The sequence below is a fragment of the Rhincodon typus genome, chromosome 31, assembly GCF_021869965.1.
Source record: "Rhincodon typus isolate 14 chromosome 31, sRhiTyp1.1, whole genome shotgun sequence".
Classification (NCBI taxonomy): domain Eukaryota; kingdom Metazoa; phylum Chordata; class Chondrichthyes; order Orectolobiformes; family Rhincodontidae; genus Rhincodon; species Rhincodon typus.
This window is the reverse complement of record NC_063362.1, coordinates 3,048,176-3,065,361: the sequence shown is the minus strand read 5'-3', so window position 1 is coordinate 3,065,361 and position 17,186 is coordinate 3,048,176. Positions and strand designations below refer to the sequence as shown.

Below are 17,186 nucleotides of genomic sequence, written 5' to 3'. Positions count from 1 at the left end.
CTCTCTGCTCCTATGATGCTGCTTGGCCTGCTGTGTTCATCCAGCCCTGCACCTTGTTGTCTCAACTTTAAATATTATACATATTCCAGCAAAATCGTCTCAAATGGGCTGCATTCTGTGCTGGCGCACTCAGTCCCTTTTGTCAGGGCAGTTCCATCTGGAAAATGGATTAGTGGTTCTATTTTCTTTGTAAAAACGTAATTGGAATAGCTAAAATAGAAGGCAAAACCAGATCAAACTTAGCACATTCTAACTTTTAAAATCGCTCTTCTGAACAATGCATTAATCTTTATTGAATTATCAAGACGGTCTTACTCTGAAATACAACACTTTTCATTTCTGCCTGCATTTTGCATCCCTCAATGCTATTTCAACCACAAAAGCCCATGATCACCTAGCCTACAGCACACACATGCTGCAACAGTACAGAGATTTAGGCCTAACTAGTCATTAAACCCTTTCTAGGAAAGTGTTTAAATGCATTATTTGTCCTGGACTGCACAAGCCCTGACCAGGCTGAAATCTCATATTACCATTGGCCCATAAGATATAGGAGCAGAATTAGGCTATTTGGACCACTGAGTCTGCTCCGCCATTCGATCATGGCTGATGTGTTTCTCACCCCATCTCCTGTAACTCTTGATGTCCTTACCAATTAAGAACCTATCTCTGTCTTAAAAACACTCAGCAACTTGGCCTCCATAGCCCTCTGCAGCAATGAGTTCCACATATTAACCACGCTCTAGTTGAAGAAATTCCTCCTCATCTCAGTCCTAAAGGGTTGTCTCTTCACTTTGAGGCTGTGCCTTAGGTCCTAGTCTCTCCTACTGGTGGAAACATCCTCTTCAAGTCCACTCCATTCAGGCCTCTCAGTATTCTGTAAGTTCCAATGACATCACACCCCCGTCCCCTCATGCTCCTAAACTGAAATGACTACATAACCAGAGTTCTCAAATTCATATGACATCTTTTACATCTGACCAGATTAGTTAAAGATCACATCTTTAGGGCTTTAGTTATAAGATGACAATTGTATCTTCTTTTAAGTATGTTTTGTAGAAGTTGCCAGGAATATACAGTGCAATTCATTTACAATCTATCTTCACAGAAATAATAATAATACTGCATAATGACTGATATGAAGCCTTTCCAACATTAAGGAGTTGCCAACTCTATTTTCCACAAAATACAATAATTCCTCACTAATACACAAACACTGTTGGAATATGGATCATAAATCTGATCTCCGTAATGACGACGGAGAATTCTTGACAAATATCATGAATTCTTGTGAAAATCCATCTAGTTCACTGATGTCCTGTAGGGAAGGAAATGCTCTCTCTTACACATAACCGCACATCTACAACAAAGTGGCTGACTTTTAACAGTCCTCTGAAATGGTTTAGCACATTCAAGGGCATTAGGAACAAGTCACAAATGCTGTCTTGCCACATTCAGTAAAAGAATAAAATAATCTATCTTGGGAAACATATACTGATTCTAATTCAAACATTTTCTTCCAGTGCCATATTGCAAAATAAAGGTCATAAAGGGAGGGCTCAGCATGAGGGTGGGGAGAGGCTCAGCATGAGGTATGAGGATTTCTGTGGCAATGGTCTGGGATTGCAGCAGGTGATGTTTTGGAGTTGCAAGCACTGTCTTTGTGATGGAGAGGAATATGGAGGTTAATACACTGAACAGCATGCAGCATAATTTTTCCAGTCATTTTATAACCAACATCATATGGATAGTTTGGGCAGTTATATATAGACAGATATACATTTTAAAAAAAACTGTTTTGAAAAGCTTATAGAATAAATTGTATGTCAGATATAAGAACTGATGGATTATCAGTCCTAGGTTTAAATAGAATAAATACCTTCTCTCCTGATATCTCGTCCCTTGTGCCTTTCTCGTTCCTTCTGTTCCCACTGTTCTTTCTGCAGTTGCTCTCTCTCCCTCATTCTCCTCTCTCGTTCCCTCTGACGCTCAAGTTGCTCAAGACGGTCCCTGGAAGATTTGCCACGAGGTAGTAAGTTTATAAAAAGTATTCAAATAGAAAACATCAAGTGGTGTTTTCACACATCACACACAACAGCTCACATCAGTCACAAAGGACTTCCCTGCTCCACATGCTTCTATAAAAGGTTTCATGTGTCTATCAAAACAAAAACAAAACCCACTTAAATAACACCACTACAGAATCCAGGTAACTTTATTTCAATGTATGGATCCATACACTTCAGTTTTGAAAATCAAAGCTATGTTCTAGAAACTCAGTTTACAAACCTTTTATGGTGTAAAAAGCTTCACTCCAGGACCAAGGCCTTTTACAACACAAGATAACGTTTGTTTCCTTGCTATTTTCAATAAGGTTTAAGTCAGCATTACAGATAACTAAATATAACATATGCCATAATTTTTTTCAGGGGATTGCTGTGGACTTCTCTCGCACATAACAGGATGGCTTTTGTTAACAACAATTGAGCTCTGTCCTGCAATCACACAGGACTAATTCATTAAGCCTGTTCAGATCACTCTATTCCTCATGTCCCTCGATTTTGAGACAACAGAACTCACGCTACTGCCGGAGTAAATGTACTCAACAAGAAGCATCCACAACCTCTAGGATTGAGGATGCTAAAGTTTCGTAACCTTCTGAGTGAGACAATTTCTCCTCTTCCCAGTTTTAAATGAAAATCCCTTACCCTGAGAAGACGCCCCTGTGATTAGGTTCCACAACAAGCACAGATAATCTCTCAACATATACCCTGCTTCAAACCTCTGCAAATCCTATCTGTCTCAATGAGATCACCTCACTTTCTTCTAAACTGCAGAAAATGTGTCCAATTTACTCAGTCTCTTATCAAGAGAGGAGATGGTGTAGTTGTAATATTGCTAGAATTTTAATCCAGAAAGTCACTAATGTTCTGGGGACCCAGGTTTGATCCTGCCACTGCAGATGGTGGAACTTAAATTCAATTAAAAATCTGGAATTAACAATCTATTGATGACCCTGAAATCTATTGCTGGATTGTCCAAAAAAAAAAACTCATCTGGTTCACTAACGTCCTTCAGGGAAAGAAATCTGCCATAATTACCTGGTCTGGCCTACAGATGACTCCAGACCCACAGCAATATTATTGGCTCTCAACTGCCCTCTGCAACTGCTGAATAAGCCACTCAAGTTGTACCAATTGCTACAAAGTCCCAACAAAGGAGTGAAACCAGACAGACCACCTGGCATTGACCTAGGCATCGGAAAAGACAATGCAGAACCAGCCCTGTTGATCCTGCAAAGTCCTCCTTCCTAATATGTGGGGATACTGCCAAAATTGGGAGAGCTGTCTCTCAGACTTGTCAAGCAATAGCCTGATACAGAATCATACCTTACAGGCAATGTCCCAGACACCACCATCACCATTCCTGGATATGTCCTGTCTCACCGGCGGGACAGACCCAGCAGAGGGGGCGGCACAGTAGCACACAGTCGGGAGGGAGCTGCTCTTGAAGTCCTCAACATTGACTCTGACCCCATGAAGTCTCATGGCTTCAGGTTAAACGTGGGCAAGGAAACCTCCTGCTGATTACCACGTACTGTCCTCCTTTGGCTTATGAATCAGTACTCCTCCACGCTGAACAACAACTGGAGGAAGTACAGAGGGTGGGAAGAGTGCAAAACATATTCTGGGTGTGCGATTATGGGTAGCACGGTAAGGCAGTGATTAGCACTGCAGTTCACATCACCTGGGACCAGAGTTAGATTCTAACCTTGGGTGACTGTATGTATAGAGTTTGCACGTTGTCCCAGTGTCTGCGTAGGTTTCCTCTAGGTGCTCTGGTTTCCCCCCACTGTTCCCCCCAATGCAGGTTCAGTGATACCCAGTTTGGATTCCATCAGGACCGCACAGCTCCTGACCTCATTACAGCCCTAGCAAAACTGGAATCAATGTGAGTAAGGGGGCAAAGTCTCTGCTGGTTGGAATCACACTGGGTACCTAGGAAGATGGTTGTGGTTGTTGGAGGTCAGTCATCTCAGCTCCAGGACATCTCTGCAGGGTTTCCTCAGGGTAGTGTCCTAGGCTCAATCATCTTCATAGCTTCATCAATGACCTTCCCTCCATAAAGGTCAGAACTGGGCATGTTCGCCGATGGTTGCATAATGTTCAGCCCCACTCATGACTCCTCAGATACTGAGGCAGTCTGTGCTCAAATGCAACAAGTTCTGGACAATATGCAGGCTTGGGGTGACAAGTGGCAGGTAACATTCTCAACACACAAATGCCAGGCTATGACCATCACCAATAAGAGATAATCTAACCACCACCCCTTGACATTCAATGGTGTTACCATCACTGAATCCCTCACTGTCAACATCTTCAGGGTTATCATTACCTAGAAATTCAACTGGACTTGCCATATAAACACAGTGACTATGACAGCAGATCAGAGGCGAGGAATACTGCAGCGAGTAACTCACCTCCTAAACCACCCAAAGCCTGCCCACTGTCTACAAGGCACATGTCAGGAGTGCAAGGTAATACTACCCACTTGCCTGGATTGATGCAACTCCAACAAAACTCAAGATGCTTGACACCATCCGGGACAAAGCAGCAGCCTGCTTGATTGGCGCCACATTCACAAGCATCCACTCCCTCCACCACCGATGCTCAGTACACACTGCTGCAACTATCGCCAAGAAGCACTGCAGAAATTCAAAGATCCTTAGATAGTACGTTCCAATTCCGCGAGCACTTCCATCCAGAAGGACAAGAGCAGCAGATACATGGGAACACCACCACCTGCAAGTCCCCCTCCAAGCCACTCACTGTCACTGGGTCAAAATCCTGGAATTCCCTCCCTAATGACATTATGGATCAACCTAGAACAGGTAGACCGCAGTAGCTCACCATCACCTTCTCAAGGGCAACGAGGGGTGGACAATAAATGCTGGTCCAGCCAGCAATGCCCACATAGAGTCATACAGCTTGGAAACAGACCCTTTGGTCCAACCAGTCTATCCCAAACATAAACCCAAACTAACTAGTCCCGACTGCCTGCTCCTGGCCCACACCCCTCCAAACCTTTCCTCCTCATGTTCTTTTCCAAAGGTCTTTTAAACGTTGTGATTATACCCACATCCACCACTTCCTCAGGAAGTTCATTCCACACACGAACTACCTTCTGTGTAAAAAAAAATTGCTTTTTTAAAATTTTTCTCCTCTCATCTTAAAAACGTGCCCCCCGTTCTTGAAATCCCCCATCCTAGGGAAAAAGATAACTATCATTAACTCTGTCTATTCACCTACGTCGGATAAGAGTAGTGAAACTATTTGTTTACTACTTTAACTTGGTAAATATACATATTTGGCAATTAAAAACTTCAATACCAATACACCAAAATCTATTTGTTGTTAGAACAGTTAAAGATCAGAATATCTTCAAAACTTCAGTAGGTCCTATTAATAAAGGTAAACAAGGGTATTGCTATACCATTTGACAAATAAAAAGATATGTGCCATTTTTTGGCAAGGGAACCTACACCAATATTTTCTTGTAAATTGGATTTATAAATCAAAATTGATGAGAAGGTGCTGACAGAACTGAGAACAATGAAATAGCTGGATTCTAATGCAGTAACATTTGATACAGGGTACTGTTCATCAAGTTACTAATGATATTCTATGTTTTAAAATTAACAAAAAAAACGGTCACGTTCTCTTCTGAGATACAAGCACATATTAATCGCTAACATTACAAATTTTAACTTGATTAAACACACCATTCTGACTATACAACTAAAACCTAACATTTCTCACAGGAGAATTCTTATACAAGGTGCAATATTAGCTTGCCCAAATAAGAACGCTCAAGAACTAGATTCAGAAGTTGGAAATTTGTTTCCTTAAGCCTGCTTCACTAGTCAATAAGATCATGGCTGATTTGACTGTGGCCTCAACTCCACAAACGCACCCTCTCCAATAATCCTCGATTCACTTGCCAAACAAATATATGTCTGACTCATTCTCAATTATATTCAAGGACCCAGTGTCCACTGTTCTCTAGGTAAAGGGAATATCACAGTCTGAAGGCCAACAAAGAAAAATATCTCCATATTAAATGGAGGACGCAATCTTCAAACTGTGTCCCCTAGTTCCAAACTCTCCAACATGTGGAAACATCCTTTCAGCATCCATCCTGTCAAGTCCCCTCAGGGTCTTATATGTTTCCACAAAATTAATTCTCAGTCTTTTAAACTCCAGTGTCGACAGACTCAATCTGTCCAATCGTTCCTCATAAAATAGGCCTTCATCCCAGGAAAGATATGAATGAATGAAACTTTTCTGAACTGCTTCTGATGCAATGTGCTTTCTTAAGCAGGGAATCTGTACATTACTCCAGACGCAGTCTCACTCAAAGCCCCATACAGCTATAGCAACATTTCCTTACTTTCATATTGATTCTCTGCAATAAACACGATTATTGCATTTGCCTTCCTAATCACTTGCTGCACCTGCATTCTACATTTTTGTGATCATGTGCCAGCACACCCCAGGTCCCTTTGTACCAAAGAGGTTTGTAATCTTTCATTTAAATAACGCCAAATTTTTGTTCTTTCTGCTACAGTCGACAATTTCACATTTTCCAATGTTATACTTCATACTCCAAATTTTTTCCCACTCATTTAACCTATATCTCACTGTAGACTCTTGACAACTTACTTTTAAACTTACTTCCTTACAATGATCGTGTCATCGGCAAATTTATGTACTATTCACTCCCTTCATCATTAAGATTGCAAATAGTTGAGGCCCAACACTCGCTGTTCAGACTGTCCAATAATTATAGATCGCCAACTCAAAAAATGAACACTTTATTGCAACCTTCACTCCTGTTAGCCATCCAATTCTTATCCAAGTCAATGTGTTACGCTCTACACCAGGATCTCCTATTTTCTTGTCATCTTTGAGATGTTATCAAAATGGCTTTGAAAATCCAAGTACACTAAAACTTAATAAATTAGTCAAAGAATTTCCCTCTCATAAAACCATGCAGACTCTTCTGGACTTCACTGTGATTTTCTACATGTCCTCTAATAATGAACTCTAGCATTTTCCATATGACAGATGCCAGGCTAACCAGCCTATAGTTTTCTGCTTCCTTCCTTTCTTGAAGAGACATGTTACATCTGGGATTTTCAAACCCATTGGAACCATTCCAGAAACTGGGGAGTTCTGAAATGTAACAACTAATGTATCTATCATCCCTGTAGCCAATCAATGTCAAGTTCATTAATTAACCACCAATGTAGCCAGTAGGAGTAGAGTAACTCTTTTTTTGTACATTACCTTTCAATTTGGAAATATCTCAAAATTTAAAAAAACCTTTCATTTCACATTGTGTCCATTGCTCAATAACTTTGATAATAGATCAATGTAGAAACAGTGCTGTGTGGCCGCGAGGAGCACAGTGCAATCAATACAAAACGGCAATGTACAGATTCCATTCTCTAATTCACTGATATTCTAATTGGAGTTCAACTAATGCAGAGAGGCAGTAAGCACAGCACATGAAAGAGTTATTTGGATGGAAAGCATCTATTATAAATTAGTGGTGAAAAGAATCTTTGGCCATTTAATTATATGAGAGGTAGACGGTCTGTAAAGACGAAGTGGGCGATAATGTCTCAGCAATAGGTTAAATTAGATTTAGATAAAATATGTATCTCAAGAGTAAATGCATTCTGCTTTAGTTTCCAACTGTCTGACTGGGGACGGTGTCCAAAAAAAACTAACTCAAGCAAGAGGATATGAATGCAAATTTGCAATAATCAACATTCCTATACACATCAGGATTGATGTTTCTGTCAACGTTTCAAATCAAAAATAATTTTCAAAAGATATGTATTTTAAGTCAGTCACCAACATAGCGGATGTCAGCACCAGTAAACTTAAGTTCTAATTTAACTATCTACTTTGCATTCCAAAATCAGACATTTTACAGCTAATAGTCATTAGGTAGTCTGGGAAATAAAGCTTAAAACAAAGTAAACTGAACTCAACTTCTGCAATAGATTTCTTAAGTGCAATGAAAATGAAGATTTATTTTCATTATTGCATTTCCATGGTTAAAGTAGGTTGTATGCAAAATAATTTAGCTTGGGGAGTGCACATTTCATTAAGCCATCGCATTCACAGCTCAAGGTAATACAGATTAAATAACTGTTGAAAATAAGCAATGGCTCAACTAAATCTTATTTGATCCTACCTGAGCCTCAACAGAAACAACAATTTTCAGCCTTGTTCCAATTCATAAATTCTTCTAATACTGCTGCACTGCATGCTGTGCAGAAGTGATGTGTACATTAAAACTAAATATAGACTGCATGCTATGAACATTGCGTCTGTCTTAAGTATTCAGGGTACTGCATATCAAAGGATGTACAAGGCACATTGTCTACAGTCTATGTAGTGATCATAAGTTGCTTAATCTTCACAAAAGTTATAGCCTAGATCTCTCATTTCGAGCAGAATCAATTTGAAAACCTTCTACAGGAGCAATGGTTTGTTGAAATGTTAGTAATGTTACATTAGCTGATACAGTGGGCTTAAACTGTCAATTCCACAGGACGCAAAGGTTCACAATAGGGGGTCTTTAGCATTAAACAGAGAAAACTGCAGAGATCCCAAACACTTAACAGAAAGATGGAAAAGAGAGTAAACTCTTCACTTCTGTACTACCACTTTATGGAGGTATATTTGGTATATATCGTCCTTAGAACTTTTCTTTAAACCATTAGATATTCTTAACAGCTGCTTCACAGCCTGCTAACCCAGAGGAAAATTCTGTTCTTTCACCTTTCTCTTCTGGAATGTTCTCTGGCAAGTTCTCTCCGTTTCTGCCTTTCCCGTTCTCTACGCGCCTTATCTTGCTCTTCTCGCTGTCGTTTCCTTCGCTCATGCTCCCTCTCCTTTTCCTTATCTTTCTCCTTCCCTCTGATGTGTTTTCCTGTTTACAAACATTTGCATGTTATACCCTCTTGCACTTTAATTAAACCTAACACTATTTATCAACTGTAAATTAAGAGTCATCAAAATGGAATCAGAGAGAGTTTCTCAATTTTCTCTATCAGAATATATGTTGCATAGCAATATCATGGACTTGTAGGACAGAAGTACTCACCACGATTCTCAGGAGTTTTAATTGCTTTTTTTACACTGTCAGACTCACCCACATTGCTTCATGCAAAACGATATTCCATCTAGTAACCTTGTGACAGATGCAAAACAAGCTTTGAAAACTGAAAGCTAATCAGACCCAAAGTCTGAAATTTCCAAGTAGTAACACACGTCTTCTGGTTCACCTCATCTTTGTACAGAAACAGGAGAGGTCTTCAACCTGTTCTGACATTCAGCTAGTTGAGGGACCTTAGGATTCATGTGCACAGACCCATGAAGGTGACAGGACATATTAATAGTGTAGGCAATAAAACATATAGGATTGTGTGCTTCATAAATTGAGCATGAAAGCAGAGAATTTCTGCTGAACTCTTATAAAGTTCTAATTAGGCTACAACTAAAGTAATGCATTCAGTTCTGGCAACCACATTTTAGATAGGATTGCAGAATCCCTGAAAGGGTGCAGAGTAATTTCAGGAATGAGGAATTTTAGGTACAAGGTTAATTTGAAGAAGCTGGGGCAGTTCTCCTTGGGGCAAAGGGAATGGGGGAGACTATAGAGGTGCACATGATTATCTACCCTGTGCAAATTGTCATAAAGAAACAATGGTCCCTTTAGTTGATGGTACAATAGCTAGGAGACACAAGTTTAAGAGGACGAGGAGATTTTTTTGTCTAAATCACAGCAAGTGTGAATGGCATGGAGGGTGGAGGAGGCGCAGATGATTACGGAGTTCAAAAGGAAACAGGAAGGGCTCTTGAAGGATATCAATTTCCAGGGCTACAAAGATAGAGTAGGGGAATCGATTGACTGGATATGATGGATCAAACAGCCTCCTTCTGTGCAATAATTCTGACACGATGGAATATCCCCTGCTGAGGGCAATATATTTTGTTGGGCTTCCCCCTCAATGTGGTAGGCCACCATTTTATCAACCTCCTTCCTGGCTCTCAGCATCTCTCCAGAAAAGCCTCAACTCAATTACTTTAATTAGATCCAACCTTAACCTTCAAGAACAAGCATAAGTTATGCAAACTGGTGTCATAATTTAAACCTTTTGATTACACAGTAAAGTTACTCCAGTTCCTACTCCTTATGGATTGATTATTAATGGCCCAGGCCAGATCAGCAGCTAAACATTGCAGCCATTTGAGCAACACCAGAAGAAATAAGCAAGAAATGAAAAATAGATGCATCACCAAGCATGTTACCCCCATGCATCGAGCAGTATCATTGCACTACCTATCCTGGTTAGATTTCCATGCATCAGCAACTGTTCCATATAAAATTTGATTGAGTTCACGTTTATCCTTTCAATACAGATATTTATCCAGATCATTTCTGAAAAGGTTTGATGAATTATCATTTACCCTTTTACTGAGGATTTTCTGCAGAAAGGAAAAGACTAATTAGAGATGGGGCAGGAAATCCTTTGGGAAAATATGAAATGAGTTTTTCAGAGAGTGGCAATTGGAAATGGAAAAGTGGGGTGCAACAATGAGATAGGATAAAGAAGATATAGATAAAGAAGTAAAGAAGCAAAGAGGGACAGCATTGCTATTCTACTGTTTAAACAGAATAAACCCAATAACTTTAAACCAGCTAGTCCAGAATCAGGTCAGGTAAATTCTCTAACCTGGCTACCCAAAAACTGGCATTGCTCAAAAACCAGGCTGTTTACTGGATCGATTTTTCTCATTTTGATTTCTCAGATTGTACTGATGTGGGGAAGTAGGCAAGACATGAAAGAGTTACTAAATCTAAGATTTTTCTAACCAACATTCACACATATGGAATGGGTAGGAATGGAATCAGACCTCCTGGTTCAGAGGCAGTGACATTACAACTGTACCACAAGAGCCCAATTATTACATCAAATATGAGACAAGTTAATATCAGTTTTGACATGGCATTAACCTAAAGTACTTTGAAATCAGTGCAGTTGGTCTTATTGCATTCATTTGTCACTGGATTAGGATATTCTAATTTGAATAACACACTTTTCTGAAAACTGGCAAGTTCCCAACACTGACATGGTCTCTTCCAGAAAATGATGGATTTGAGGAAGTGTCCCTTGGAATAAGAATGCAGATTCCAGAGTTGAGGATAAAATGAACACCCAGTTAGAAATACGTTGATTAACTTGAGGATGGTTAGGGCTGGTGTCTAATGGCGCATCATGGTTTACAAATTTTGTCAGTTTTTTTGGAACAGGAGAATGGCGTGCATTAAAAATTATGGTAAAATGGCATTAATAGGAGCACGGCAATATGAATTGGAAGGTATGAGTCGATGCTTTCACTAAGGCAGGAATGCAAACATGCTGCTCCTTGCCGAGTCATAGATATTCGATAGCAATAAGAATCAGGTCCATTAAGCTAGAGAGGGTTCAGAGAAGATTTACCAGGATGTTTCCAGGAATGGAGGGCTTCAGTTATAAGGAGAGGCTGGATAGGGTGGGACATTTTTCACTGGAGTGTAGGTTGAGGGGTGACCTTAATAGAGGTTTATAAAATCTTGACAGGTACAGATACGGTGAATGGTAGGTATCTTTTCCCTAGGGTGGCGGATTTCAAGTCTAGAGGGCATATTTTTAAGGAGAAGTGGAAGTGGTGAACGTGGGTACAGTCACAAAGTTTAAAAGACATTTGGATAAGTTCATGAACAGGAAATGTTTGGAGCCAAGCACAGGCAGGGGCATTAGTTTAGTTTGGGATTACAGTTGGTATGGACCGGGTGGACCAAAAGGTCTGTTTCCATGCTGTATTTCTCTATGACTCTATAAGTGGTACATGAGATGGGAATGACCGCCTTCGACATCAAGGCAGCATTTGACTGAGTACAGAAATAAGGAGCCTTACCAAAACTGGAGCCAATGGGATTCAGGGGGCAAAGAGTCAGACCTAACATTAAAAGAAGATGGTTGTGATTGTCGAGGTCAGTTATCTCAGTCCCAAGATATCACTGAAGGAATTCTTCAGGGTTGTGTCCTAGGCTCAACCATCTTTAGCTATTTCTTGCTCCTTCCATCAAAAGGGCAGAAATGGGAACATTCACTGAAGGTTGCACAATGTTCAGCACGATTCATGACACCTCAGATACTGAAAAATACAATCAGTGTCCAGGTGCACCATGCAAGTGCCAGGCAATGACCATCTCCAACAAGAGAGAATCTAATTATGAACTTCAACATTCAAAAGCATCACTATCACTGAATTCTCCCCTATAAACATCCTGGGGCTTGCAATTAACCAGAAACTGAACTGGACTGGTGATATAAATTCTGTGGCTACAAGAACAGGTTAAAGACTAAGCACTGTGGTGAGTAACTCATCTCCTGTCCCCCAATGCCTGTCACCATCTACAAGGCACATGTCACAAGTGTAATGATGAGTGCCTGGATGAGTGCATCATTGAAACACTTAAGAAGTTTGACACCATCCAGAACAAAACATCATGTGGGAGAAGCACCACATCCAACATTCACTCGCTGCACCACAGACACACTGTGACAGCAGCTTGTATCATTTATAAGATGCAACTCAAAGCTTCTCATACTACACCTTCCAAACCCACAACCTCATCTCTCACAAAGACAGCAACAGATGATGCACGGACACACTATCAGCTGCAATTTCCCTTCCAAGTTACTCACCATTCTGATTTGGAAATATAATATCATTCCTTCACTGACAAACTCCCGAATTCCCATCGTAACACCATTATGCATGGACCTACACCCCCGAGGAACTGCAGCAGTTTAAGAAGGCAGCTCACTGCCACCTACTTCAGAGCATTTAGGAATGAACAATAAAGGCTAGCATAATCCATGTTGCCCTCAACAAAAAGAATATTTTCAAAACAAAACTTTGCAAAGGATACAAAAATAGGGACTGTTGTTAAATGACAAGAAGCATAGCAACTTCAGGAAGTTAGATAGATTAAAAGGCTGGGCAACAGGTGTTGGATAAAATTTAGTACAGATAATGGGGACTTAGCGTACAGTGGTAAGAGGAATGAGGCATGCATTATATATATGTGTCCAAATGCACTTATAAATATACACATACATATAAACAGCAAAACTTTAGAACATGTGGGGTTTCAGATACATAAATCTTTAACAGTAGAAATAGGGGCAAAGAATACAAAAGTGAAGGACTCATGCTAAACCTACGCAACAGACTGCTCGACTGTTGTTAAAATATAGCATGGTGACACGACTTGGGAAGTAAATTGTACCTCATCGTCCTTGTGCAATAATTTAATCACCTCCATTCCAGTATGAAATTCCAGTAGTGAGCATGAGGTATAAAATACAAAGCCATGCTGATCATTCCTTATTACTGCTTCAACATCCTGCACAATGCTGAAGCCTTTTTTTCAGGAGAGTCGGTAGACCAATTGCAAGTTTCATTGGCTCATTCCTTAAAAATACATACATTGGGATAACATTCACAATCCTCAAGTACATCTTCTGTATTTACAGACCTCCTAAATATATCAATGAGAGCCTTACCCATTTCTTGGCTCATTTCCTTGAAGATTTTAAAGTTCATCTCATCTGCCTTAAGTGCCCTGTAGACATTAAATTCTTTGAGTTTCTTCGTAACAGTCTTCGTTTCCCATGATTCAGTTCTGAAGACTGTTGTAAAGAATTCATTTAACACTCTGCCATTTAGTAATCCCTCAACATTTCTATCCAAATATCCCTCAAACGCTTTTCCTAGTCTTTAACCCTCTCCCACTTCAAACACAAGAATAAAAAAAATTCTGAGGATCGCTCTTTCATCTGTCTTTTGTTCTATTATCCTCACAGTCACTAAGTCATCCTCAAATGACCTGACTCCTCACCAAAGTTATACCGTCTATGGATTCTTGTTTCAGTCACTACAGTCTTGACTTTGCGATTTTTATTTCCTTCACAAGACTGTATTCCCATTCCACAGAAAATTCTGGCTATAAAACAACCCATTTATTTGTTGTTCTATTGCCTAGCATTCTTCTGGTATGCTTACTTCCCTAAAATCTTATCGGATTTCTTGGTCTGATTCTTAAATGGAATATTAAAATTAAGCACAAAACTGTCTACTGACAAGTTAAATTTGCTTTAGTCATCCACAAAATATTACATTTAACACACCATGCATAACTAATATCTAAATTTCAATTATACTGAGGCTAGTTAAGTCTATAAAATTTAGTATTTTCACTCTCTCTTTCCATGACCATTTTCTGTCCTCTGGTTTGAGGCTTGTTCCACTGATTTTCCTACGGCACGCGTGTGTGTCTTAAACAGCTCCCTGTCTACCTCCCAACAGTAATATATGAGCAATTTCCACCCTCACTACTTCTGCTGCCTTCTTTACGGTTGCTGCTAATCTTGTTATCTTTCACCTCACGCGACAGGCATACTTGTCCTTTATGACTGAAATCATTTTTTTGAGATGACCTGTTTATCTTTCTTCCTCTTATTACCAAAACCAACATTTACGTAATCTAAATATCTTAAAATTGTGTTTCTTTACTCTGGATATTGCATTGTCCAATCACTCATGCATCCCAAGTATTTATTTACCAAAATATTTAACAAATTAATTATTTCCCTGCTCCATCTTAAAATTACTGAACAGAAGTGCATTCTACATGCTTAATGAAATTCAAAAACTATGTATTAAGCAAAAATACCAAAAATTCACTTTACAATAGTTTTCAAAATCAAACAAATCTAAAAATTCACAGACACCTGACACTACGTATCCAAATACAGAAATAAGTTTCACATTGTGTAAAGTTGTGTAAAATAAAACAACCATCTCTCACCTTCAGCTGATCTGCTTCGATGTCTTCGCTTTTCCTTTCTCCGTTCCTCTTTTCTGTGATGTGATTTTTCTTTTTTAGAGGTTTGTTGAGGAGGTTTTATTGCCAAAGAATCATCCTCCTCACCTCTATGCAATTTTAAAAAGAAACTATTATTAAAATCAATGCAATTGATCAGCAAATACAACGCTTACCCTTGGTCTGTGAAACTGCTGCATTACATTTCTACAGAATTGTTGCAAAATGCACCTGGGAATTATATGGCTCAAGACCACTAAAATAGCCACAAAAAACAGGTTGTTTTGCAGTACTTAACTTGAATGCTGCTGAGAAAAGACAGTTTGTTGAAGCTTTTAGTCTTGTACTCATCTGCACATGGAAAGGGAAGGAACAATTTTATACTGTACGAGACATTTGCAACTGACTGACCATACCCAAACAGCCCAACTTGGCAAAACTCAATAGTGTCCAACATTAGATGTGATTCCACATTGGATAACATTTGCTGAAAGTCTGAAGTGTACTAAAAATTACGCTGATAACGATAAGATTGTTAGTTGGGCCTACAATGTAGCCATGCTTGTGCATATTGGAAGGAACATGTATGAATACATTAAACCCTGTTTATTGCTGACAGAAAAGAACACACATATATATTGTGTTAATTTCAACTTAACCCAATAATCAGGAGCCATTCTCTGGTTCATTATTTGAGGAAAGCTTTGGCCAATCAGAGTCCATTTGCTTAGTTTAAATTTTTAGCAAAGCTTTACAGTTGACTGTCAGTGATCAACTAACTGGTACATGTGCCATAGCAACACCTCTATCAGAGTACATGTACCAACAAATCAGTACTCTCTTCTCATACCATATAAAAATGTTGTTCCCTTTTACACTGGTATTCTTGCAACATTTCTGATGAACACAAAACACAAAAGGTTTGACAATGTGTTTTGATTTTATAGTAATGCTAAAGATAGGAAAGTTATCTAGCCAAGACAAATGGTTTACTTCAAATTAAGTTTCCCAGTCTTACCCTGAAGAGAGGATAAACATTTGATTGTTTTTCTATGGATATGATTAGAAATTTAGGGCTTAAACCCTGTACAATGAATTGTATAATGTAGTAAAAATGTATCTTCTTTACTTTGTGAAGGGTAACAACAACCCACACAGTATGGTCCCACTTTCAGTTAATATAAATTGACCATGTTTAATTTAAAAATCAATGGATAATGACAAATATACTTGTAATCAAAAAATGGCTTATCCAATTATCAAAGGATCATATGTTACATATTTCTAGAGTGCACTTAGTGGTTTGATGAGAAAAACAGGCAGATAATTGGCAGGTATTTTTAAATATTTGTACTGCGTTTCCTCAGTGAAGTGTTTTGTTTCTCACACCTGAAACTTGACATAAAATGAAACTATTGTTAATTTAATGGTTATTACTACAAAACATGTTTTTCATCTAGTTCACAGACAGAAGCTATACATGGGAAAGTCAATGCCAAAAAATGATCAAAGGTTTTACTTTCATGGGCACTTGGGAAAGGAGCTGCACTACATCAACTGATGACGTTACCAAGCATAAAAACAAGAGACTACAAGACCTAATTCATGTCAATAACATAATCCTCAAACTAAAATACATTTTATAATGGACCAGCCTTCTAATTAAATAAACTGCTATTTTTAGAAGAGAAATTGCCAAATAAGTAAGTGTTCTTTGGGTTATTTTTAATAGGTGGTTTCAAAACACAATGAATGGATCACACAAAAATCACATTTAAGCAACAGGTGGAAAACATATTAAGCTTGAAGAGGGGGGGATCCGAACAGGATCAGACTAGTGAAGGATCTACATTAAGGGTCAATGATTCCTTTCACTGGTCTGCAAAGGAAAAAGCATTTGGCCTAAATTTTTTCTTTTTTAAATAGGCATTTATATTGAAGTTCACTGGGACGACAAGGAAATAGGCGTTTCTTTTTAAATTGGAAAACATACCGATCATCTATAGATCCTTCTCGTCGGTGTGGTGAATTGCGTATAGTTATCTCCATCTTGTCTTTGTGTTCCTGAAGCTCTCCTTCCTCCAGTGAGTCCCGCTTAGAATCCCTGTCATCCAACTGAGATATATAAAAATAGAATAGTAATTCAGGACTAGTTCACACTGCTAACA

At 39.0% G+C, this 17,186-nt stretch overlaps 1 protein-coding gene across 1 annotated transcript in view; it reads right to left on the bottom strand.

The window, feature by feature from the left end:
• cdk11b (cyclin-dependent kinase 11B) overlaps positions 1 to 17,186 on the bottom strand; it is a 38,018-nt gene that overhangs the window by 11,224 nt on the left and 9,608 nt on the right. The window contains exons 4-8 of the mRNA XM_048614856.1: positions 17,012 to 17,133; positions 15,004 to 15,128; positions 13,700 to 13,825; positions 8,859 to 9,009; positions 1,880 to 2,010 (exon numbers count right to left, since the gene is read on the bottom strand). Of these exons, the coding sequence (XP_048470813.1) occupies positions 1,880 to 2,010; positions 8,859 to 9,009; positions 13,700 to 13,825; positions 15,004 to 15,128; positions 17,012 to 17,133 (655 nt within the window). The remainder of the gene's footprint in view (positions 1 to 1,879; positions 2,011 to 8,858; positions 9,010 to 13,699; positions 13,826 to 15,003; positions 15,129 to 17,011; positions 17,134 to 17,186) is intronic.